Source organism: Typopeltis vanoorti, chromosome 9 (genome assembly GCF_054136105.1).
Source record: "Typopeltis vanoorti isolate ZY-2024b chromosome 9, IOZ_Tvanoo_1.0, whole genome shotgun sequence".
NCBI classification, from domain to species: domain Eukaryota; kingdom Metazoa; phylum Arthropoda; class Arachnida; order Uropygi; family Thelyphonidae; genus Typopeltis; species Typopeltis vanoorti.
The window spans coordinates 114,531,489-114,558,093 of NC_143557.1; the positions used below are offsets into that span (position 1 = coordinate 114,531,489).

Sequence of the window (26,605 nt, forward strand, 5' to 3'; positions counted from 1 at the left end):
AGACAGCGTTCCATTTTTTAAATATGCAGGTGTTTATAGAATACCATGCACTTGTGGACTTTCCTACATAGGCCAAACTTCAAGAAGCCTGGAAATTAGAAAGAACACGCTGGGGATGTTAATTACAACAGAGCGGACACCTCAGGCTTAACACATCACTTCTCTACTTTTAACCACGTGATGGATTGGGAAAACAGCTCAATGCCATATATAGAGAATGATTACAGATGCAGAATATTCAAAGTAGCAGTGGTCCTACGAACAGAAAATAACCTCAACCGAAATCAAGGAGCAGTATTGAAAGATACATGGAAAAATCTATCAATTCATGAAGTACAGCAGAACTACAGTACGCTAAAAACTATGCAACGCTTGTCCACAATAATAACTGAAGCATCTCGCTACATGCGCACATTGTCATGCGAGCTGGTAAATTTGGTGTACTGACTGTTAAACGGTTCTGTATTAGTTCGTTTTTTGCATTTATTTTTTCACTCTTGACAAAGCTAGACAGCAGGCTAGCGAAAACTAGTAGGCGTTCTTGTACATAGTTCTATTAAACCGATGGTCTTATATAAGAATAAGTTGTGTTTATTAAATATACAAAGACCAAATATGAATAATCTTAATGTTGCAAATGTATTACAATTTCAGGTAAAATTGCGATTTTTTTTTTTTTTGGCCATAATCATAGACAAACAAGACAACGAAACAATGCTTAGAATATCCGAAACTACTGCCATAAAATGCGATGAAAATTCAATCAATGTCCACTGCCCCTACCTAATTTCCGAATGTTGGGCGATCCAGAACTTACAAATTAAGCCACGCCTCAGGCCATTTAGCGACAATAAATGCCCTTATTTGGCAGATTCAACTTCCAGTGTTGACATAGCCCTACACTCATTCCGAAAATGTTCCAATGATGGTCATTCGACCAAAATGGTCTGCACCCAGTTAACGCCCCCCCCTTCACCATAAGTAAACTCTTCCCCTTCTCTCCCCCCCCCCCCCAATATGCGCCCCTAAACACAATATATATATATAACACAAAACCCGGGTTTCGAAAATTATTTTTCCAACATCAACCCCCCCCCCCCGCCATTATAAACAACCTTCAGCAAGATCATGAAATTGGAAGACATCCTAGTATTCAAACAAGGTATGTACAAAATTTTTCCACTTCTTTTATTCTGCTATAATTGCCTTCTATACTCACCCATAATGCCCTAAAATATATATACCCCTTTTTTGAGTAATAATAGCCAATGTATTTAAAATAAGGGACACTCCTAAACAAAAAACAGGCTATAATAGCCGTAATTATTATAATAGCGTTTAAGAGGAGTAGCATGGGAATTTTCCCAGAAACTATACCTAATTTTTTTTTTTTGTTTTCCAGAATAATTTCATCAAGGGAAAGTTTGCAAAATTACCATTTTCAACTCGACATATCCAAATTTTTAGTTTTTCAATAAAAGCAAATAATTTTTCACTTGCAATGATATATTTAATTCATTTAGACGAGCGAAAAAATCTGCTATGTAGGCCAATCGAATTACTGCATCTCTTCTTTCAAAGTCTTACACTAAATTACAATTCTGGTTAGTAAGAAACTGAATGATTTCCTTGTGTATTTCAAAAACTCTGCTAAGCATACATCGGTGCAACATGCAATATGTTATTGTAACTTGCAGTACGTCTTTTTTGATATAGGGGGAAAAAAAAAAAAAAAAAAAAAAAAACGGAATTATTGTCTAACATTGCAGGTGCACCATCAGTACATATTGAGCTAATCACATCCATTGTTATTTGATGTTTCAAGAAAAAGTTTTTAATGTGATTAAAACATCAATTCCTTTTGCCATCAGTTCCAATTGATCACAAAATAAAAATTCTTCCAAAATTTTCTCCTTTATATATCGCACAAATACTAATAACTCACTGCAGTTATCAATGTCAGTTGACTTATCCAATTGAATACACACTCAGAGGACTGGTTTTAATATTTTGTACCACTTGCAGTAAAATATCCTGACTAATGTCTTGAATGCATGATCAAATCACGTCGTTTGATAATGGAATCTGCTGAATTTTCTTATGTGGTTCAGAAATTAATACAATTTTCACAATTTCCAATGCACATGGTTTCACCAATTCTTCAGCTGTTGTATAATATGAGGCTTTTTTTTTTTCTTTACACACATATGCAACCTGATAAGAAGCTTCTAGCAAAGGCTTCTGGACTACCGCAGAGTCAAATTTTGTATTGGTGCTGCTGCTATCGAATTGTGCCTTTTTTTAGACTTCAAGATATTAAGTGTATGTCCTGCAGCTTTACCACCATGCTGATTGTTGAAATGTTCTAACAACTTTAACGGTTTAAGATTGAAGTTTGAAAATATTTTGCAACATAAAATGCATTGGGGTCTTTGAGCAGTCTTTCTCCGTTGCACAAGTAAATCCATAAGCAACATAATAGTCTTTCCATTTGGCCATGGTTCCTTAAGAAAATTATAAAATAACGTGTAAAAAAAAATTAATTTTAGTTCTTACTAAACTTTTCAAAATTCGAGAGAAAAAATTTAATCAATTGGTCTTTCCTTACTGATTACTGCCGGTAAAACAAAAAATAGCATTCATTTGTCACTTGATCCACTTTGTTGACGTTTGTACACAACGAAACGTTTCTCATGACAATGGAGAGTGTATGCGCAGCAAGTATCAGTGTGTTCAGCTTGGGCACATGCATGAGCGGCAGTACATTCGGAGATATTTTTTGAATCTAGTGGTTTTTAATTTCTTAAAATGTAACAAATAAAAAATAAGTATAACTTATATTTAATGGTTCTTGGTGAAATAGAATAATTCTGTATAGGTCGAAAGATTATATATCTTAAATATAATTTAGTTTGCATAATTTTTTTCCTCTTATGGAAAAAGCAAATGTGATTTAAATAATTAGTCAATATATGCTGGAATATTTTCAGCTCGGGTACGGGGGATTCAAAATTGGAAGTAATCATTACTTAGTACTAAGTAGGATAAAAATGGATATGACGTTGAAAACAACACTACATAAGGTTGTAAAAAGAATTAAAGTTGAGTAGCTTTTTCAGGTAAATGTAGACTCAATTATGCAAACATTGTTGAAAAAAAATTGAAAGTCTGGAAACAAGAACCAAACCTTGGAGTCTCATAGGTAAACTCTGAAGAAGACACTGATTGATTCAGCTAAGGAGGTATGTGGTGAAGTTGTCTGCAAGGATAGAAAAATAAGAACACCACGGTAGACACAAGAAGTTAAAGAAGCAGTCCTGGGAAAGAAAACAGTATACCAAAAGTTACTAGGAAATAAGTCAGCAGATGCCCAAAAAGAATACAGAGAAAAATGTAAACAAGCTAAGCTATGTGTAAAAGTAGCTAAACAAAAGTCATGGAAAGACTTTGTAAGAATACAGAAAATAAATATCAGAAAGGTGGCAAAATGTTCTGGAGGCTATTGAAGAAACTTAGAAATGGAGGAAAGAGTACTGTAAAAAGAATCAAAGATGATAAAGGTGACATGAAAACTGAAGATAAGGATATCCTAGATGTCTGGAGTAATTACTTGTTAAATGAACTAAGCAGTAACAGAACCATATTAGAAATGTTCAAGAGGAATACATGATATTTAACCAGAAATGCTTAAGTATGGAGGTATAAAAGTTTAGCAGTGGCTACACTGCATAATTGAGAAGGCTTGGACAGAAGTTCAAATTCTCAATGAATGGAGTGGAGCTCTCATAGTACCCATCTATAAAAAAAGGGAATAAAGCTGAATGTGAGAATTACAGAGGAATTTTTTTTTACTAAGTGTTCCAGATAAGGTTTATGCAATCATACTTGAAAAGAGGTTGAGAAAGATTGTGGAAGAGAAACCTGGAAAAGTACAAGCTGGGTTCAGGGCAAACAGAGGTTGTCAAAATCACATTTTTAATTTAAGACAAATAGTTGAGAAATCATGGGAATATGACAAGGATTTATACTAAGTTTTGTAGATCTGGAAAAGGCATATGACAAGGTGCTCAGAGAAAAGCTTTTCAATACACTACAATTGTATGGGAAAATTGGAACAATATATATAGAGCAATGCACATATATTTAAGCTGTCAGTCAGCAGTTAGAACTGAAGTAAATAAAGGAAGATGGTTTGATTTAAAATCAGGGGTAAGACAAGGATGCACGTTAGCTCCATTCTTATTCATCATTTATATGGATCACATTTCTTTCATCATATATGAAAGAAATGTGATCCATATAAATGATGAAATGATAAATGATTTTGACAACTAAATTGAATAACCAATTTGGCACGAAAATCAGCAATAAAAATGACCCAAACTATAAAAACAGGCAGGAAATTCAGCTGTATTCTGAATGGAGATTCTATAGAATAAGTAAAATATTTCAGCTATTTAGGCACAGTTTTAGTGAAGATGGATGATTAAATCTAGAATTAGACAACAAAATAAGCAAAGCTGGTATGGTGGGTAGCCAGATGAATAAGTTTACATGGAATAAGTGAGAAATTAGCCAAAACAACAAAACAGCAGTATATAAGACAGTATTCAAACCAGTTTTAACTTATGCATCTGAGAGTTGGGTTAGAAATAAAGCACTTGATCAAAGACTAGAGACCACAGATATGAGGGTTCTGAGAAAAATTAAGGGAGTGAACTGATGGTATCAATGGCAGAATCATATTAAAAATGAAGACTATAGAAAGGAACATGACACTATCAGTATTCAGGAATGACACTATCAGTATTCAGGAATATGTAAGCAGAGCTAATCTAAGGTGATATTGGCCACTTAAATAGAATGGGTGAGGAGAGGTAAGCAAAGCAGGTGTTTGATGCCAAGATTGCGGGAAAGAGACTCAGAGGAAGACCAAGGTCTAGGTGGATTTATTCAGTCAGAACCACCTTAAAAGAACGAAATGTTAGATATGACAACTGGAGTGCTTACAAGGCAATAGACTAATTTGGAGGAAAATTGTTGATAGGAGATTAATAATAATGTAAACTTAATCATGCAGTGCTGTCACAGTAACCTGAACACCCCTTGGCAATATTATTATTACATGACACCTGCAAAGAGTCCAAAGACTCATCAAGGGAGGGCCCCACTCTATAACTCAATCCAACTACAGCAAACTGCAACTACTATCATCATCTACACCATCTACTACCCACCACCACCACCACCACTAGTGTTTTCACAGACAATCACAAACATCCATGTCCATGGCAGGATTCAAACCTGCAGCCTTTTGAAGAGTGGATAAGCTAACCACTCGGCCAACAAGGCCAGAATATATCAGCAAATTGATGATATATATATATATATATATAAGAAAAATTAAATGTGTAAACTGTGCTGCTGACACTAAACACATCAACTGATCATAAACAATAAGAGTTTGAACATTTGGAGATACTAAGAATGTTTCATATAAACCATAAAGTTAGAGACACCATAAACAAAAATTACATTCAGCAGTCTAGTGCTAAACTAATTTAATATGAAAATGAATAAATAATTTATAAGTCTACATCTTTTGCTATAGAAGAAAGGATTTGTAGTGTCATGAGTGTATAAAAGAACATGAGGCAAACACATTAAATGTTTCACGAAATTTATTTAATATTTTATATAAAATTGCTATTCTCATATTAATGACTGATATAAAAATAGTCTATTTTTTCCTCATCGGAATATAAAAATAAATTCCTACATATATAAGAAATGTGAATTTTCAGTATTAATTTGGGAAATTTTTTACAATTAGCTATTCTTACACATCACTGCTCAGAATGTTGCAATTATCACAGTGCCTATGACAGTATAGAAAATGCTGGAAACTGCACTTTAAAAATATTATTTACAACATATAAACAATTACTTTAAATAAACTGCACCTGAGTCTTGTCATCTTAAATTAAAAAAAAACATGTAGCAGAAGAATATCACAACCGTACTTAATACTACATATATAACCACAAATAGAGCTCTGGCTAATCAAAAAGAACATTAGCAATCAATGCACTAATTTCAATAGAAAATATTTGTGCATGCATATTTAAAGAATGCAGATCAATTCATTAATAATGATACATTTCTCACACTTGATTTTCTCTGTCCATGTTTCTGGCTTGTAATCCCATGATTCTCCATGCTAGGACTGAGCAGCAAAAACAAAAGTAAAAATACTCTTTAAAGATAGTTGAAGATGTCTATGTAACTAGTAAACTACTGAAGTATTTGTTTGTTATAATACAATATTTTTAAAGACAAAAGTATATGTAATATACACATCTGAAAACAAATGAAGTAAATTTATACTTTTAGCCACTAAACTAAGTCATTCAAGAAGATCTTTTTTTGAAGTATATAAATATAAAATCATGTGGTACTGCTAGTACCACATGATTTGTACTTTATAAATTCTGTACTTACTGCTATATTTTATAACATTAAATCTTTAGCAATTTAAAATGAACTTGTTTGGATAAGTCGCTTAATTCCATATTCTTCACATATTCAACTACATTATGTCAATATTAATCATCAAACAATTATTTCCTTTGCTGCTCAAAATCCAAGTATAAATGTAAAAACTAACATAACTTACAATAAATGCAGATATTGTTAAATTTAAAAATATTGTAATAATAGTTAGAACATGCATGAAATCACTAAATGTTTCTAGTCACAAGAAAAACATTAGAACAGTAAGTTGGAATTCTGACAGTCTTGCTTCAAAAGATATTATACTGAACAAACTCACTGTATGATGTGATGTGAGAGCTACTGATGATTACAGATCATTTCATTATCTAATTTTTTTTTTTTTTTGTAAGAATGAGCAGTATTAAAGGAATGAAAATGTAATAAGAAAAAAGGAACATGAAACAGGAACTACAGTATGAGACCTGTCAAAGCTATAAACATATCAGCAAGATCATCTCAGAAGTGCATGAGGAAGAATTGAGGCAGATGATACTATTTGTGATGTGCCTGAAATTAAAGAACAAGGTCCTAGCTAGTAATCAAACTAAAATTAAGCTAAATCATCATCTGCTGACTAGGATTACTGATGTATGATTTAGTTCTTTAGAGTATTTAGCTATGTCCTATGATAACTCATAACAGTGTTTACATATATACTTCAGTTTATGATCTGAATGAGTTTCAGAATAACTACAGTGGTGATATATTAACCATGGCAAATACACAATATTGTCATAAATAATGTTACAACTTCTGCACACACTATTGCTGCTCACAGAATTGCATAAGCCTGGTTCCATTAGTGGCGCTGGGTGCAGCCAATATTTGCATGTTTATCAATAGAGATAGAGACTAGTCTAGCTGTATGGGTTAACATGCAGTGGGGAAATTCTGAAAACTGTAGCTGTAATAGCATTTCAGACAGTTGGAATGCCACCTGTTATTTTCATCATGCTAAAAATACTTGGGATCAGTAGGATGTCTTTGTATTGGACTATTAATTGTCATAATGATACAGAAGATATCTGACCAAAGAACAAGTCGACCACACTGTGTTAAGATACAACAGCTGGTGAGGGCTGTGAAGGCACGCATCTGCTGTAATCCTGTGAGAACACAGAAAGTGATGTTGTGACAAATGAAAATTTCGCAGAGAACGATGTTACATGTATTAACTTATAATCTGGGGTTGAGAGCCTATCGTTCTATTGGATACTTCCTAACACAACTTATGCAGCAGAGGGTGATAAAATCAGAAGCACTTCTCCAGCAGTATGTGAACAACAAACACAGAAATATCCTCTTCACAATTAGAAGATTTTCACCATTGAAGAGTCGTTTACTGCCAAAACAATTGAGTATATGCCCTGGATGGTTGCACAGCAAGTGCCATAGCACCCAGAATTCAGGTCACCCCCCCACGTCAGTGATGGTTTGGTGTGGGATGACGTATCGAGGTATCCAAGTTGAATTTCTGCGAGAAAGGGGTCAAAAACTTCACCAAAGTGTATCAAGACACTGTGCTATAACCCATGATACAGCTCCTGAACAACACCAACACCATATGTGGCCTCACAGACTTCAGGTGTACATGAAGACAAAGGGGGACATTTTGAGTATTCAGTGCTGCTATATGCACATTATACATATGGTTTGTATGTGCAGAAAGCTGTAAATGATTCGCTGACTGATTCAAGGTTTATGCACTATTTAAGTTGTAACAGTATTTATGGCTAGAGACTATGTATTTAACAAGTGTATAGATTATAAAAGCAGGAATAGTCAAGTTAAATATTTTAAATTATAATTCTTTAAGTTTGAGTAATCTGTTATAACATATAAATAAGTTTTATTATACATGGAGCAATTCTAGCTTAGTAGGCAGTGATGATGATGTCCTTTGGTTGGAAAGAGCTTTGGTTTGAATCTGGTCTGGGACATGAACCTTCATAAAGGCAGTAGCAGGGATTTTCATCCTGCAAACAGTGGTCAAAGAATACATGCAACTGAGTGATATGGTAGACTGTATATACAAAGAATTCTATTAACATTAATCAATTTTTTATGAATTCACTTAACCACCAACAGTCATTGAATCTAACATAAGGGAAAGATGAGATTATACCTTGAAAGGGTGAAGGAAAGTAATTCTATATTATTTGTTTATGTTTCTAGGGAATGACCAGGGTTATTCCCTAGTCGTTTAGAAGATTTACATGAAAGGTTTAATGACATGCAATTAAGTACATTCCATCAAAATTTTGTATGGTTTTTGGACAGAATAATAAAACTAAAAGAAAAAAAAAGAAGTTTCCAATGCAGGCTATTAAAAGTCAGTACACATGTATAATCTTAATGGATAAGTATCGACTACTACCAATGCTAAGAAACCTATCTATCTGCAATACTGACTGATATAGACCACATAAAAAAAAAATTATCCATCAACTAAGAAATTATAACACTATTTATGTCGTCATGTTTTCAATTAATCACCTTAGCTCTTTTCTGGAAGTGTTTGATGTATAACTATTTTTTTAAAGTTTATATACATTGCATTATCTATTTGATTTTAATTTCTTTCAAAATTTTTGAAAACTGACATTTTCAAAAACTCAAGTTCTTCACAAAAAGATGTTTCAAAAGTTAAAACAACACATCTGAAAGCAGTCATCCATTCAATTCAAGGTACTGAGAGGCAATGTGCAACATCATTTGTTATTAATCACTTCAGAGTTAGTCAACTCTCACTGTACAAAACTAAAGAAGTTGGAGCTATGGCATAATCATCAAAGAAATTTCATTATTGCAAATTATTCCTATGGTTTCTTATGATTTTTTTTTTAGTAAAAATTTTATTAATCAACACATGATCTAACTTTGAAAAACTGCCTTAGATTCTTCCCTTTACACAATCATGAAGAATCTCAACACTTTTTTTTTACTCTACAAAACACTCTCTCTCTCTATATATATATATAGAACTTCAGTCACTTAGAATTATAGCAGCAACTGAGACTAACGTATTAGTCTCAACTGCTTGTGCTCTTCTAGTCAGTTTACTTGCTTTGCAAAAGTCTCCCCTGCCCATACACCTCCATCTCATAACAGCTATATATGATTACAAAAGTGTATAGTAATGTATTAAGTATTTATGTGCTGTCAGTAATCATTTATTACTGAAAAGTAAATTAAAGCCTCCTTAACTCAGTAGTGAGACTGTCCTGTGGGTTCAAAGGTCTCTGGGTTTAAATCTTGTCGAAGATGCAAAAAATCATAACTGAAAGTGAGTTAGCCAGATTCATATAGTGGAAGTAAGCCTATTTATTCAGAAGTAAGGGATTCCTTCTGAATAAACAGGCAAAGCCAGAGAATACATGCAACTGACAGCTAGCAGACTATACATAGGATTAACTGCTCTATAGTAACATTATTAAGTTTATACAAAACTGTGACAGGACATTGAATATAACATGTTACATAAAATTATGATAACAGAATTAACTCACAAAAAAATATTATTTATTAGTAGAATTTTCGCCTGAGTATCACAGGATATAATTTTGCCACTGCTTCGAATAAGTTACCCCTGATGGATGTTTTTCATAGCATAGACAGAGGTATTCGATCCTTATCCCCCCCAAAAAAAACAGCTAACAGGACGTTTTGAATGTGCAAAAATTATTTTTTGCACATTAATTATTACGAAAGCTGACAAAGGAAAGGCTGTAGTTATTCAAGATAGAAGAGAATATGAAAGAAAAATGTCTCTACTGCTCTGCAACTATTCAACTTATAGGCCCCTCACATCGGATCTTACTAGTAGTCAATTAAAAATACTTAATTCTGACCGGTCCATGTACAAAATATTAATTAAAGATCCAACCATGAATAACCATAATGAAACCAATCTTCTGATTCGCAATATGAATGGTTGGCCTCATGAGTTAAAAAGAAAACTTAAATCTTTGCATCCCATAACACCTTGCCTTTACAGTGCACCCAAAGTACATAAAGCCAATGTTCCACTTCGTCCTATAGTAGATGGCAGATTCCCCCCCACATATCTACTAGCCAAACACCTCGCCAACCTATTACAAGGAAAATTCAGACAATCAGCGTCTTACATAAGGAATTCTCTACACTTTGTGGGAAACTTAAGAACGTTAAGCTATCCAAGACAGACATAACGGCAAGTCTTGATGTTGTATTCTTGTTTACAAACATACCAGTTGAGGAAGTCATAGACATTATAAAAGATCTCTTTCCTAATGATATCACACAACTTTTCAATCACTGTCTTAAGTCTAATTTCTTCAATGTCAACAACATTATATATCAATAATTAGAAGGCCTAGCAATGGGCAGTCCACTGTCACCACCATGTGCATACTTTTTATGGAGAAATTATAAAATGATATTCTAGCTAACATTACTCCAAAATCAACAGTCTGGTGGAGATATGTTGATGATGTGTTTATTATCTGGAGAGAAAAAGTAGAAAGCTTACATGAGTTCTTAGAAAAAATCAAGTCTTTTCATGACAAAATAAAATTTACTTTAGAGTTAAAAAGCAATCATCGATTACCTTTTTTTGGATATACTTGTCAAAAGACTAGAGTATGAAGATATTAAACTTACTATATATAAGAAACCTACTGACACTGGACGGTATCTCCATTATTCTTCAAATCATCATCATACACAAAAATGCACCATCATCCATATGCTACGAAACAGAGCCTACAACATAGTCACAGACAAAGAAGACTTATGTACAGAACATCTCCAAATCTCTTTCTCAAAATGGGTATCCTCTAAACTTAATCAATAAAATGCTCCATAAAAACAACCCTCCAGCAACAACGTATAGCAACTCAGTACGTATCAACAATTGTCATACCCTATGTTGGTTTAGTCTCCAATAAAATAGCTAGAATTTTATACATGGATGGAGATTACAGATGTTGAATATTTAAAGAAGTTGCAGTGGTCCTACGAACAGGAAACAACCTTAATAGAAACCAAGGAGTAATATTAAAGGATATATGGAAAAATCTTATTAACTCATTAAGTTTAGCAGAACTACAATATGCCAAAAACTATGTAACGCATATTTATAATAATGACTGAAGTATATCGCTTCATGCATACCATGTCACGCGGTGCCTTCCAATTTTGTTGTCTAACCGTTACTGCATTTCTTCGTTTTTTTGCATTTATTAGTCTTGACAAAGCTAGTCAGTTTTACTAGCAAAACTAGTCGACGAATTTGTACATATATGTATTATTAAGCCTATGGTCTTATAATCCAAATATCTGTTGTGTTAATTAGACTTAATTCTCTTATAGATAACATATCAATATGGAATGAAGATCAAAAGAAAAAAACTTAAAACCTCTTTTAGTCGTCCGTTAAGACCAGTATAGGTTGTCCCACTTATAAAATTTCAAAATTTTTATCAAATTTACTCACTTCTTCAACTAGAAGAACAGCTATTTATATAAAAAATTTTTTGAATTTCAAAAATAAAATTTTAGATCTTCATTTGCACGCTTCAGATATGATTAGTTTAGATGTTGCTTCATTATTTATCAATGTTCCTTTATCTGACACAATTGAATTACTGCAACAAGAATTTCCTTCAGACATTGTTAAAATATTTGATTTTGTAATGCATTCTGGTTATTTTCCTTTAAAAACAAGTTATATCAACAAATCAAAGTAACAGCAATAGGCAATCCATTTCTCCTGCTATTGCCAACTTCTATATGGAGCACTTTGAACAAATATATTTTTGACAACATTTCATCTAGATCTACTCATTGGTTCAGATATGTAGATGACATTTTTGCTATCTGGAATGCCTCTTCTGATGAATTAAAACAGTTTCTCTCTAAATTAAATGCACTTCATCCAAGGATCCAGTTCACCCTAAAAATAGAAGTAAATAAGCAGTTAGCCTTTTTAGATCTTTTAATTCTTCGCCAACCAGATGGTAACCTACATTTCTCAGTGTATAGGAAGGAGACTCATATAGGCCATTATATCCATGCTGAATCTAGGTGCCATCCCACTTAAAAGCCAGGAACTATTAAAGCACTGGTCTGGTTCACTGGGCCCATTCTTTTTGTTCTTCAGAGGAACTATTACAGAAAGAACTATTTCCTCTTTTCTATCTAAAGGATATAAAAATTCTTTCATCAAAAGAGCTTTAAGTAGTTTTGATATATCTTCCTCATCAAATACAGAAGAAATAACATGTATTCCCATCCCTTGCAAGGCATTAGTGAACACATAGCAAAAGTTTTAAAACCACTAAATATTGTTGTTGCCTTTCGACCCATCAGAAAAATTGCCACCTTTCTCACTTCTTCAAAAGAACAAACTTCCACATCTCAGTCATCCAGGTGTCTACCAGATTACTTGCTCTTGTGGATTATCTTATTTCGGACAAACAGGAAGATCTGCTTTTATTCAGATAGAAGACACAAGTCGTATATTCAATATCTTGAACCTGAACAGTCTGGACTTGCAGAGTATGCCATCAACAATAGACAGAGTTCATTGAAACAAGAGTCCTTCACAAAAGTTGGTTCCTCATGGAACAGCTTTATAAAAAACATGTGAAATGTTACTTCACTCTCTCAACTTAAACAGATCCGATGGTCTACGTCTATTCCCTTTGTTGGAGATAGTACTTTTTAAATTAGTTAATCTTTCTTAACTTTTTAATTGTGTACACACACGGTCACAGTTAACGTTACCTCTGGCAACAAAGCCTCAATATAATGGAGTCTGCAATTTCAAGCCCCATCTTATGTAAAAATATTAAAATTTTAAGGTCAACACCTGGAAATCATCCTATTGGCAAACGACAGCGATTCATCATGTACTCCCAAGCTGTGGGTGTGTCTGTTTTAACAGTTTTGCGTGTCACATAACGTAGTCTTTGCTTACACTTTGTAGGGTGTGTTTCAGTGTGGTGCATTGCAATAAATGACCTATGTTCTCTGATAGCATCATTGTAGATTTTGTAAATATTAATATTTAGTTAAAATGTCAGAATCAAGGAAAAGAAAAGCAATTTCTTTAGAAAGTAAATTAAATATTGTACAATGTATTGAAAGGGGTGAAAAAAAAAAAAATCCGAGGTAGCACATTCTTTAGGATTAGCACAGTCAACTTTAACAATCATACTTAGTCAATCAGAAAAAATAAGTCTGCTCAGAATTGTACAGATGTTACAGCAGCAAAATTAACTCACATAAAAAGTCCAATTTTAGAAAAAACTGAGAAAATGTTAAGTTTGTGGATAGATGATATGTCACAACATCATAATGCCTTTAACTCAAATGGTGATTCAAGAAAAAGCATTATATTTGTTTAATCACCTGAAATTCAAATAAACTGAAAAAATTGTGGAAAATTTTGCAGTTCTCGTGGTTCTCGTTGATTTGAGAAATTGAAAAAACGAGCTAGATTTCATAGTATAAAATTATCAGAAGCTGCGAATAAGTTTCCAGAAAAACTAAAGGAAATAATTTAACGTGAAAAATTTTCACCAAATTTGGTGAACATTGACGAAAGCAGTTTGTTCTGGAAATGGCTATCATCAAAAAGCTTCATTTCTATTAGAGAAAAATCAGCAGCTGGGTTCAAAGCAGCCAAAGACCATTTAATGTTACTCTTTGGATCAAATGCCTCTGGCAATTTTTTAATTAAAATTGTTATTAGTTTACCATTCAGAAAATCCGAAGGCATTAAAAGGTAACATAAAAACAAATTTACCTGTAATATGGAAAGCTAACAGAAACGCATGGATTACTAAGGAATTATTTACTGATTGGCTTGTTAACAATTTTTGTCCAGAAGTGGAACATATTGCCAAAGAAATAATTTTGAAGAAAAAGCTCTTTGTTGTTGGACAACCCTCCAGGACATCCTACTGATCTTAACAGTATATTAGACATGTGCATTCCTGACAAAGTTGTCTTTCTTCCAGCAAACACAACTTCCCTGATTCATCGATCGAATCAGGGAGTAATAGCAACATTTAAAGCTTATCTGCATGGTACATTAAGCAATTCAATTGAACTAGAAGATAAAGAGCAAATGTCAATTAAAACTTTCTGGAAAAACTTAACCATTAAAAACACAAATGAAAACATTAATAGCTCTTGTTAGCAACAAAGCCAAAGAAAACGAAATTAAAGAAGTTCCTACCAAAAAAGCGTTAGCAACCAAAGGTTTAAAAAGGTGCTTGAACGACGTTGAAAACATTTTTTCAGTGACAATGATCCTGACTTAGCAAAAAGTGTTATTGTTAAGCAATCAGTGCTAAATGCAAAAAATTTGTATAGGCAATTGTTAAATGAAAGAGAAAAAAAGCATAAACAATCAACTTTAGATTCGTATTTTAAAATGTCATGATTTTATCTTTGTTAGGTATGTAATATTGACGTTTTATTTAATATTTATTTTTAATTTAATTAATAAATTTTATTAATTTTTTATTTATTTTATAAAGCTTTTCCTTTTTCAAAAAAAAAGGTCTTTCAAAAGTGGAATGCATCCTCTTCGTTAATCAAGGTATGACTGTATATATGTATCTTTAAATATTTTAGGAAACAATGACCATTTTTAGTTATCTTACATGAGCTACTTAGGTGGCACCCCTTTGTAATAGTCAATTACTGTTTAGCATTTTTACATGTACTAAAGATGGATGCCTGTAATAATCAGGTGAAAATTCTACTAATAAATAATATATTATGTGAGTTAATGCCATTATTATAATTTTAAGTAATATGTCTACTCACGGTATTTCCTTACTGAAACAGAGCATAACATGTTTACAAACTGAGTTCAATCCACATGCAGGTTTAGATATTGCACAAGTTGTATTGCACTCTTCTTGACATGAGCTTGAAGGAATGTTATTGTGGAAACAAGAAATTGTTTTAGTTGTATTTGAGAACATGTGATATGAATTATTACTAGATAAATATCAAGTAATTCACCATAAAAAATAACACCTCCTAATGAGTAGCCTTAAAACAGAACATTACTCATGTTCTGTTTTAAGACATTGTACTACCATAATAATTCTGTTATGGTAGTACAATATTATGACCTTCTGAATACATTTTTTTATCTGCATAAATCATTCACAATTTCAGTTATCTATAACACATGAAAGATGCTTGAATGTGGGGGGGGGGTCTAATTTCTAGAGTAAACAGAGAATTTGAAATTATTTGAATTATTTTTTTTAAATAGTTCTTATAAAGAAAATACTCAGGTAACAAACTTAGTACTATGTATAAATATGTACAGAAATTATCTATATTACAAGCAATTTATGATCAACATATATAGTATTAAATTAATCTAACCTCTTTCTTCATATATTATCATTAATTTTTTGGCACTACAGGAATACAAAGAATTTTTCCTTCATTTTTGATACTATAAGAGACATTTTCCAACTTTTCTTATCTTTCAAAGTTTGTAGCAGTTTCCATAAACGTTAGTGCAGTTACAGTTTTATTATTTAAAGAGTAATTTCAACTATTAATTAGAACTTCTACACTGGATTTTTCTTGTTTACTACATTTTCTTTTTCTTGCTTGCCTTTTTAATTCTTCATTCTTCACCCAGGCACATATTTCTAGTACTAAAGAATTAAACTGTTCTGCTTTATCTGCATAGACATGGTGCCCAGCTCCTGGAATTACCTGCGACCAAAAATACTTAAATATTCAAACACACACATAACTGAAATAGATCTGTTACAAAATCAAATTTACAATATTTCATAATCACTAAAGAAGTGAATGTGTAGATTAAAGTCTGACAAAATAATGAGGCGAATTACAATAAATCATCATGAATTTGGGATTTACAATCACACACTAACAGTTTCACATCCAAACCTTCTTTCACTAATGCATCGAACCTAATGACCAGTCACAGAGTAATCTGGCTTATTCATAAATTCTATTTATGCTATGATAGACCAATTAATTCCATTACCATAATCTGTAATGTCTGTAAATGGATGTATTGCTTGGCAGGTCTATCTATCTGACATGAGAAGTAAGAACAAATCTTGTTATTTCTACATGAGATCAGCTAATAGTCCTTAAGAAGATCATGTTTCAGATGGAAATCAAACACATGTCTATAACAGATCAACAGATGCACTCTAGTTTTCAAAAACAGTTTTTTAAAGTCAAGGCTAGGTGGTATGTGTTTTTTATATTTTTTAATATATAACTACCCCTTGCAAAAGGTTTGTAAAGCATAATACATTAGCGCTGTAGGTGATAATTAGCACACTTAGCACTATAATTTTTTTTTTTTTTAAATTCATTTCGTTACCTGGTTTGGTAACAATGTTCTAGAGCAGTGGTCGATATAACATTGTTAGGGGTCAACAGAAATATATCAAGACATCATTGTACGGTAATATTTAATTCAGTTAACTTGAATTACCTCCATCCTGAATGACAACGCAATTAAGAGTGAATTGTGGGAACAACGACATGAATAGGACCTGTAAGATGGAGCAAGGTCATGAAAATAGTTACGGAGGCCAATCAAGTAGGCCAAAATGACGTATTTACCAACAAGCGCCTTTTTTGCTTATCCTATTATAATTACGTAATAGTAAAATAGAGGGGTCGATAAAAAGTCAAGAAACTCTTGAAGGGGTTGATGGTCAAAGAAGTTTGGCGACCCCTGCTCTAGAGAAAGATTTGTCAAAAAAAAATTTTAGGTTTGTAAACCATAGTACATTAGCACTATAAAAATAAAAATATTTTTTATTTTATTTTTTTTTTTTAAATTCATTTTGTTACCTGGTCTGGTAACTGTGGAGAACAAATATGGAACAAATGTTCTAGAGAACAAATATGGAATAAATACCTATAAGTGGGATGGTGGTCTCACATTGGACAATAAAATAATTCATCCACCACAATGCTCTAGAGAACAAATATGGAGCTTTTTCAAGCCACTTCAGGCCTCCAATAATTGGGATGGTGGTCTCACATTGGACAATAAAATAATTCATCCACCACTTAGGACAATTGGAACCAACCATGCCTGTGGCAGGATTCGAATCGACAGCCTGTTGGCTGGAAAATGGATACACTAGCCACTCGGCCAATCAGGCCAGATGGTTACATGAGAGCTCTGCTTCAATCATCTGAAATTTGACCTTCCGAATAATGCAGTGCTACCACTAAAACTTTTATACCTCCATATTTGAGCATTTTGGTCAAATATCTACTCCAGCTGCCTTTATGAATTATTTACCTCAAGTACTGATATATACTTGATCCTGATCGCATTTCTCTTGAATAATTTCTACCACTGTTTCTGCAACTGTGTTCTCGTTTAAGTCTTTAAAAGTAATCATCAAATTCCTGACATGTACCCTCAAGGGGTACAGGATATGATAGTACTACATGAAAAATTTACATCATTACTAACTTCCTATCTACAATTTTCCTCCAAATCAGTCTGTTACTTGTCAAGACTCCAACATTACCAGATCTTATATTTCTATCATCTAAAGCTTTGTACCGTATCAATCCACCTATATCTTGGTCTTCCTCTGGGTCATTTTCCTGCCAACTTGAGAGAGAGAGAACACTTGTTTTGCTAATCTTTCCTCGCCCATTCTGTTTAAGTGACCATAACACCTGAGATTAGCTCTGCTAACACATTCCTGGATGATGACAATGTCAAGTTCTTTCCTAACATCCTCATTTTTAATATGATATTGCCATTCATGCCATCTGTTCACGCCTCTAATTTTTCTCAGGACTCTCATATCTGCAGTCTCTAGTCTTTGGTCAAGTGTTTTACTTCTGACCCACCTCTCAGATCCATAAGTTAAAACTGGTTTGAACACTGTCGATTTGTATACAGCTAATTTAGTGTACCAACTAATTTCCTTCTTATTCCATATGAATTTATTCAATTGGCTTACTACCAGACCAGCTTTGTTGATTCTGTTGTCTATGTCCACATTTAATTTACCATTTTCAGTAAAAATCATGACTAAGTAGCTGAAATGTTTTATTGTTCCACAGGTTCCCCGTTCACAACACAGTTGACATTTCAACGATTGTACCTATTTTCATTGTCTTTGTCTTTTTAATGCTGACCTTCATAACAAATCTATTACAACAGTTATTCAATTTAGTCAGGGAATCTTGCAAATTTGTAGCGAATTTATTTAGAAGTATAACATTGTCCGCATAAAGCAAAGAGCTGACATTAACATCTTCAATTCTGATATCATGTTTAATACCACTTTCCTTCATAATGTGATCCATACTGATAATGAATAACAGAGGGGATAATGTATATCCTTGTCTCACACCAGATGTAACATTAAACTATCTTCCTGTACTTCCTTCAATTCTAACTGCTGACTTACAACTCAAATACAGACTAAGTATTGCTTGATATAATGTCCCATTGACACCATATAACTGTAAAGTATTGAATAGCTTCTCTCTTGGCACCTTGTCATATGCCTTTTCCAGATCGACAAAACTTACTACAGATCTTTGTTATATTCCCATGCTTTCTCAACTATTTGTCGTAAAGTGAAGATCTGATCCTCACGGCCTCTATTTGACCTGAATCCAGCTTGTTCTTCACCAAGCTTTTCTTCCAAAATTCTTCTCGATCGTTTCTCAAGTATACTTGCATAGATCTTACCAGGAACACTCTGTAGGGAAATACCTCTCTGTAATTCTCACATTCAGTTTTATTTCCCATTTTATATATGGGTACTATTTGAGCACTACTCCAATCATCAGGAATTCGTCACTCTGTCCAGGCTTTCTGAATGATGCAGTGCAGTCACTGAAACACTTTTATACCACCACATTTCAGCATTTCTGGTCGAATATCATCTACTCCTGCTGCATTTCCACATTTCAAGTCTTTGATGGCTTTTTCTACTTCAAGTATGGATATGTATTCCTGACTGTATGCCTGCTGAATGTTTTTTACCACTGTGTTATCACTACTTGTTTCATTTAGCAATTTTTCGAAGTAATTACTCCATACTTCAAGGATATCTTTTTCTCCCATTTTCATGTCACTTTTATCATCTCTAACTCCTTTTACAGCACTCTTTTCTCCATTTCTATGCTTCTTCAACAACCTCCAGAATATCTTACCACCTTCTTGATATTTATTTTCTATGTTCTTGCCAAATTCCTCCCATGACTTTTGTTTAGCTAGTTTTACACAGTGTTTCGCTTTCTTATATTTGTCTCTGTATTCTCAAAGAGCAAAAGCTGACTTATTTGCTGGGAACTTTTGATATCCTTTCTTCTTTTCCTTCATTACCTCTTTAACTTCCTGTGTCCACCATGGAGTTCTGATTTTTCTATCCTTGCGGACAACCTCACTACATGCCTCTCTGGCTGAATCAATCAGGGTTTTCTTCAAGGCTTGCCACTGAATCTCCAAGGTTTGGTTCCTGTTCTCAAACACTTTCATTTTTTTCCCAATAATCTTTGTGTATTTTAGTCTACAGTTCACGCCTGAGAGCTGCTCAACTTTTATTCACTTTAAAACTTTCTTACATGTTATTCTTTTCAATATGAAATTCAATTTTATCCTGCTCAAGAGTAAATAATGATCACTTCCAATTTCAAATCCTCTGTACACTCTGGTGTCCTGCACCAGGGAGAAAACATCACTATCAACAATAACATAGTCAATGAGACTTTTCTTATTCCTTGCCTCTTCTCCCCATGTGAATTTGTGCACATTTTTATGTTGGAACATGGTGTTAGTAATAACCAGTCTATGTCCTGAACAGGTATTTGCTATTATTATTAGCTTTGCTCTTTTCTCCAAATTTTCCCAAAATATTTTTTTACGTCTGACAATCATTTCCTTTTTCATTGTGTCAGTTGCTTAGTCTAAAGCATCAAAAAATTCCTCCACTTCTATCTTAGTAGAACCTTCTGTGGGACCATAGGCAAAACAAGTCTCATTGTCCAATTCCCCATTTTGATATTTGCCCACATCACTCTACTTAAGACTGCCTGCCATTCAAGAAGATTAGCCTCATATTTTGTGTTGAATACTATGGCTACGCGGTTAGCCTAGTGGCTATGCGCTTCGCAACCATATGCCTGGGGAAGGAGTGTCCTAGGTTCAATTCCCGTCAGTGACGTGAGGAGCTGAAGGATCTTCCTACTCAGCCATAGCCAAGTTAGCCAGTCTTGGGCGTGGACAGCAGGGTTTTTTCCTCAGTTTATTCTGGGGTTTTTCATCCCGCAAAACAGGCAAACTGGCCTTGAGAACTTAACACTACAGGCCATAGGATATACCGGAGCATAGGGCTGACCACCTTATCCTGTAAACGGATTGAGGTCCGATGATCAATGGACCCTCGACACCGCAAGGTAAAAGAGGGTATAAAGAAGATGATGATGATGATACTATGGCTACTCCTTCTTTTCCTTGATTGTCATTGCCTGAATATAACATTTTGTATTTATTGCTCAGAAAGATATCACCAGTTTATGCCTTTTTTGTTTCAGTCACGCCTATTATGTTGATCTGGTACTTATTTAATTCCTCAGCTAGTTCCATTTCTTTGCCATTCAGGCTTCCTATGTTGATAGTACCGATCTTTAACTCTGGTGATGTTGAGTTGGGGTATGCTTTTAGATTTGTTCCAGTAGCTGACTTTTTGCTGTTCACCCTGGTTCCCTGGCAAAAACAATGGGGGGCCTTATTTAACAGGGCGATGCCCCAGCCAGCATGAAATTTTGTCATGTAGTACCATCAACTTGTATATTGGTTTAAGCCAATAAGAATACAATTTCATCGGCTAAATCCCAAATTGCCAGCCCATCCTCGTTCGTTCAGTATCCAGGTAGATATCCAACAGCGTGCACCACGAGAAGGTGAGGATTGGACATTAGGTCAGAAGTACTGGTCGGTTCTCTGCATTCCTCTAAAGGCTATGTGGAAGTCTCCTCTCAGTTATACAGTTTTGACCCTTAAGCACCCTGGATTACAGATTCAAATATACAAATATTATTCAAGAAAAAGTGAAAGAATTTAAAGACAAGACTCATTAGCAAACTCTGAAAACATTAAGTGATTGAGCCTAGGGAAGCATGAGGTGAAGTTGTCTGCAAGGATAGAAAAATTGGAATTCCATAGTGGACTCAGAAAATTAAAGATGCAGTCCTGGAAAAGAAAAAAGCATACTGAAAGTTCCTAGGAAGTAAAACGTAAATCAGTATATGTGCTGAGAGAATACAGAGGAAAATATAAAAGAGCTAAGCTATGTCTATGTGTAAAAGTAGTTAAAAGTCATAGGAAGACTTGATAAGAATATAGAAAATATTCTTACCAATCAGGAAGGTGGCAAAATGTTCTGGAGGCTATTGAAAAGATCAGAAATGGAGGATAAAGTACTGTGAAAGGAATCAAAGATAATAAAAGTAACATGCAAACTGAAGATAAGGATATCTGGAGTATTACTTTGACAGATTACTGAATGAAACAAGAAGTGAGAGAACAGTGGTAGAAAATATTCCAGAAGAATATTTTCAAAAATACATATAATACTTGAAGTAGAAAAACCCATCAAAAACCTGAAATATGGAAAGGCAGCTCAAGCAATATGTAGATAATATTTGAACAGAAATGCTTAAATATAAAGGTATAAAATTTTAGATAGGCTATACTGCATAATTCAGATGGTCTAGCCACAATGTCAAATTCCAGATGATTGGGCTAGAGTTCTCCAAGAGCTTCCATAGCTTAGTTGGTACAGACGAAGCCCTTTGGTTTGAAAGACCTGGGTTCAATTCCCATTCGTGATGTGACGAGGGCACATGGCAGGGTGCCAAGAGCACCTTGCCATATGCCTTTTCCAGATTTATAGAACTTAAATACAGATACTTGTTATATTCCCATGATTCCTTAGTAGTTTGTCTTCAAGTGAAAATCTGATCCTGACAAATTTTTGCTCGAATCCAGCTTGTTCTTCTCCAAGTTTCCCTTCCACAGTTTTTCTTAGCCTTTTCTCAAGTATGCATGAATAAACTTTACCTGTAATACTCAGGAAATTCGTCAGGAATTGTCACATTTGGTTTTATTAAGCTTTTTATTTATTTATTTTGAATGGGTTTCCCCTTTCCTCCCCATCTCTTAGGACAGGTTGTGTCCTAATGAGAGATTAAGTATGTATTTTATGACTGTAAATTCATGTGTTCAGAGAGCCAGTTTCCTGTTCTAAGGGATGAAAAACTAGAGTTTTCTGGTGAAAACACCCTCTTCCTCCATATGCGACCAGCTATCTCACCTTTCGAAAGAGACCACATCATGGATTGGAATTGAACCCAGGTCTTTCTGACCCTTCGTCTATACCGACTGAACTAAGGAAGCTCTTTGAGAACTCTAGTCCAATCAGCTGGAATTTGACATTGTGACTAGACCATCTGAATTATGCAGTATAGCCTATCTAAAACTTTTATATCTTTATATTTGAGCATTTCTAGTCAAATATTATTTGAACAGAAAATATGCCTTAGTAGTTTGAAGACAAACTACTAAGGAATCATAGGAATATAACAGGTATCTGTATTTAAGTTCTCTAAATCTGGAAAGTCATATGGCAAGGTGCTCTTGGCACCTTGCCATACATCTTTTCCAGATTTAGAGAACTTAAATATAGATACTTGTTATATTCCCATTTGTGCCAAGAGCACCTTGCCATATGCCTTAAAATGATATGCTTATATTGAATAAATGAAACATTATACAAGGCAATACATAGCCAAGTTGTAGTAAGTCAGCAGTTAGAATTAAAGTACAAAAAGATAGTTTAATTTAAATCAATCGTGAGACAAGGGTGCATATTATTTCTACTATTATTCATCATCTATATGGATCATGTTATGAAAAAGAGTGGCCTTAGGCCCAATATCAAAATTGGAGATATTCAACTCGGCTCCCTACTTTATGTAGATGTACACCTAAACAAATCTAGTGGAGATCTGCAGAATTCCACTAACTAAACGGAATAACAGCTGTGATAAATTTGGCATGAAAATCAGCAATAAAAAGACAAACTATGAAAACAGGCAGTAATACTGTAAATATTAACTGCATCCTAAATGGAGAACCTATAAAACAAGTAAAACATTTTACCTATTCAAGGCACAATTTTTAGTGAAAATGGCCAATAAAACTAAATATGGAAATAGAAGAAAGAATTAGCAAACCTAATCAAAATACTAAACCAGTTATACAGAAGATACTGTTCAATTCGATTTTAACTTATGAATCTGAGAACTGGGTTGAAAATAAGTCGAAAAAAAATGAAGAGAATGAACAGATGTCATCAACAGCAGAATTATATTAAAATCAAAGCTATCAGGGAGGAAACATATTGTTAGCATTCGGGAATGTGTGAGTAGAGCTATGCTAAGGTAGTATAGTCATTTTAACAGAATGGGAAAGAAAAGTTATATCAAAACAACTGTTTTGCTAAGCTTTGACAATACTGGAGTCCTGACAGATAGATGGCAAATTAATTTTGAGAAAAATTGCCGATAAAATTGGTAATGATGGAAACTTTTCATGTGTACTATTATAATATCATGCACATTCCATGATGGTACACATCAAGAATTTGATGATCAATACAGTGAATGCAAGAATATAAAAAAAAATCATATGACAAATGAAATATGGAAAGTAAAGCAAAAAAAAAAAAAAGATTAAAGGTATAATTTTAAGTATTTATTCAAAATTACTTACTTGGATATCAACAAAGGAATTTAATCTCATATACTTAATTTGAATACCAGGCTGCCGGTTTAACCATGATCTGGATCCATATATAAATGTTATAGAAACATCAGACCTAAGATCTCCTATTCGGTTAACCATTGGATTTGCTGCCCATCCATATTTACCAGTCATTGCTTTAAATGCTGTCTCTCCACTGAAAAATAAAATAAGTATGGTTTGAAAGTGTCTGATTAACATATGCCAAAGGAATCAAAGAATACATATATCCTTTACATTTCAATGTATTCAATAATCACAATAATATAAGTTGCACAGAAAGTTTTTTTTTTTTTTAAACTCAGAAAGCACACACTCTGTAGTGACAAAGCAAGGAACTTTTTTTTTTCAACTGCTTCTCATAAGTATAGTGGTGGTGAGACACCAAATACCTGATGCACTGATATTATAAACATCAACTGGATATATTAAGAATAATAATAACAAATTTCTAAATTTGTATTAGTGCAAAGAATGAAGTAAATTTCATCAAGGTAAAACATATGCAACTTTTTTTTATCAACAATTTGGTATATTATTTTTTTTTCTGGCAGTCTCTACACCACTAAATCCTATAAAAATCTATACGGCATTAGTGCTATGGGTAGGTTAAGGGACTACGGTGTTTTTCTTTTTGTTTTTTTTTTCTTAAAAAACAAAAGTCCTTGATATTAAGAGTAGCTATAGTATTAAATCTCAATTGCTTTAAAAAATGTGATATACCTGTTGGCTGCATCCATTTGTGAAAAATTTTTAGTGATCTGCAATTATGAACAAAATAACTTATTCATAACATGAAAAACAGACTGAAATAATTTTGAAACATATACAAACCAAACTGGTGTTACATGCTACTATTGCCATCTACAGGCATACATGTAAACAAACGATGACCAATTTCTGCTTTTTTTTTGTTTTAACAAGAAGAAACCAGGATACCTTTGGGAAAGAAGTGAACAATCAATTTTTTATTTATTTTTATTTTTAGTAGTGTGTCAAAATTGCAAGCAGCAACCTGTACACTGCTTCATTTGTTGTCTCTAGACAAACGGAAAAAACAAAACAGCCTTTCTCGGAAAAAGAGTTAGAAACTATATGCCATTGAAATGCTTTTTGTTATAAAAAAAAAATTAAATAGTTTCACTCATCTCTCAATGGACAATAAGTCAGCACATTGCAGAGATCAAAGAGTATTGACATATTTGATATTAGCCTACCATTTATCCTTATTAGGATACTTCATGAAAATTTCAATTTTTGTGAAGAGTTTTGAAAATTACCATAAATACATAGTACAATTATAGGTAAGAACATTTATAAAGAATGATGGAAGCTTTTTTACTTAGCTATGCTACCAATTATATATTTGGTTTAATCCTTTATCCAAGTGTAAGCAAACAAAGTTTGTGCTTGAAGTAGTTTCAGGACTGGGACAACACGTGGCAAAGGTGGTATAAGTTTTCATCACTTGCCTTAGTATCCCATAATACAAAGCACATATCCTTGGGGACATGTATAATGCTATGCATTAAGGGGGGAGGGGTCACTATCCAGACTGGTTTCGACCATTACTTCCACCTTAGTATCACCACTTCTGGTTCTGCTACCACTGATGAGACCTCAATAAAGGTTGAAAGTGGTCTGGATAGTGACCTTCCTTTAATGTATAGCATTATACATGTCTGCAAGGATATGTGCTTTGCATTATGGGATACTAAGGCAAGTGATGAGAACTGATACCTTTGCCATGAGTTGCCAGTCCTGAAAATACTTCAGGTAAAAACTTTGTTTGCTTACACTTGGATAAAGGATTAAACCAAATATATAATTTATAAAGAATGGAAATATGCAATAATGAAATATGGTTGTTGTGACCATAACTGTCAAATTTATGAATAGTGAAAATATTGGACTCTCGGGATTGCTTAAGACCAAATCTAATGTGCTATACTGAACTTAGGACTAAGTAGTATAAAGGATAAAAGTCAAAATCAACCAAGTTACAGGCAGAAACTGCACTCTTATGCATAAAAAAGTAACTCAGATTTTTTTTAGACAAGCTCAATGCTATGTTGACCTTACACAAGAATTTTCTGGCCAAGTTCCAACAAAATAAGCTAGTAACTTTAAAGAAATTGTCTAGTAACTGTTAAAAAGTTTTTAATCTTCTTTCTGAACATTTCAGTG

The 26,605-nt window shown here is 33.5% G+C and overlaps 1 protein-coding gene and 1 long non-coding RNA gene across 3 annotated transcripts in view; one reads left to right on the top strand and one right to left on the bottom strand.

Moving 5' to 3' along the window:
- LOC150103437 (uncharacterized) overlaps window positions 1–26,605 on the top strand; it is a 67,699-nt gene that overhangs the window by 29,363 nt on the left and 11,731 nt on the right. Inside the window, exon 2 of the long non-coding RNA XR_016548838.1 lies at window positions 15,087–15,148. This is a non-coding gene — a long non-coding RNA (uncharacterized LOC150103437). The remainder of the gene's footprint in view (window positions 1–15,086; window positions 15,149–26,605) is intronic.
- Window positions 5,664–26,605, bottom strand: part of LOC150103438 ((Lyso)-N-acylphosphatidylethanolamine lipase-like) — a 74,000-nt gene continuing 53,058 nt past the window's right edge. Inside the window, exons 6-8 of one of the 2 annotated variants that reach the window (XM_090398183.1) lie at window positions 24,389–24,575; window positions 15,955–16,296; window positions 8,431–8,531 (exon numbers count right to left, since the gene is read on the bottom strand). In XM_090398183.1, the coding sequence (XP_090254309.1) occupies window positions 16,126–16,296; window positions 24,389–24,575 (358 nt within the window). In that variant the 3' untranslated portion in view covers window positions 8,431–8,531; window positions 15,955–16,125. Of the gene's footprint in view, window positions 8,532–15,954; window positions 16,297–24,388; window positions 24,576–26,605 lie in introns of both variants that reach the window. The other variant, XM_090398184.1, reaches the window with a different exon arrangement.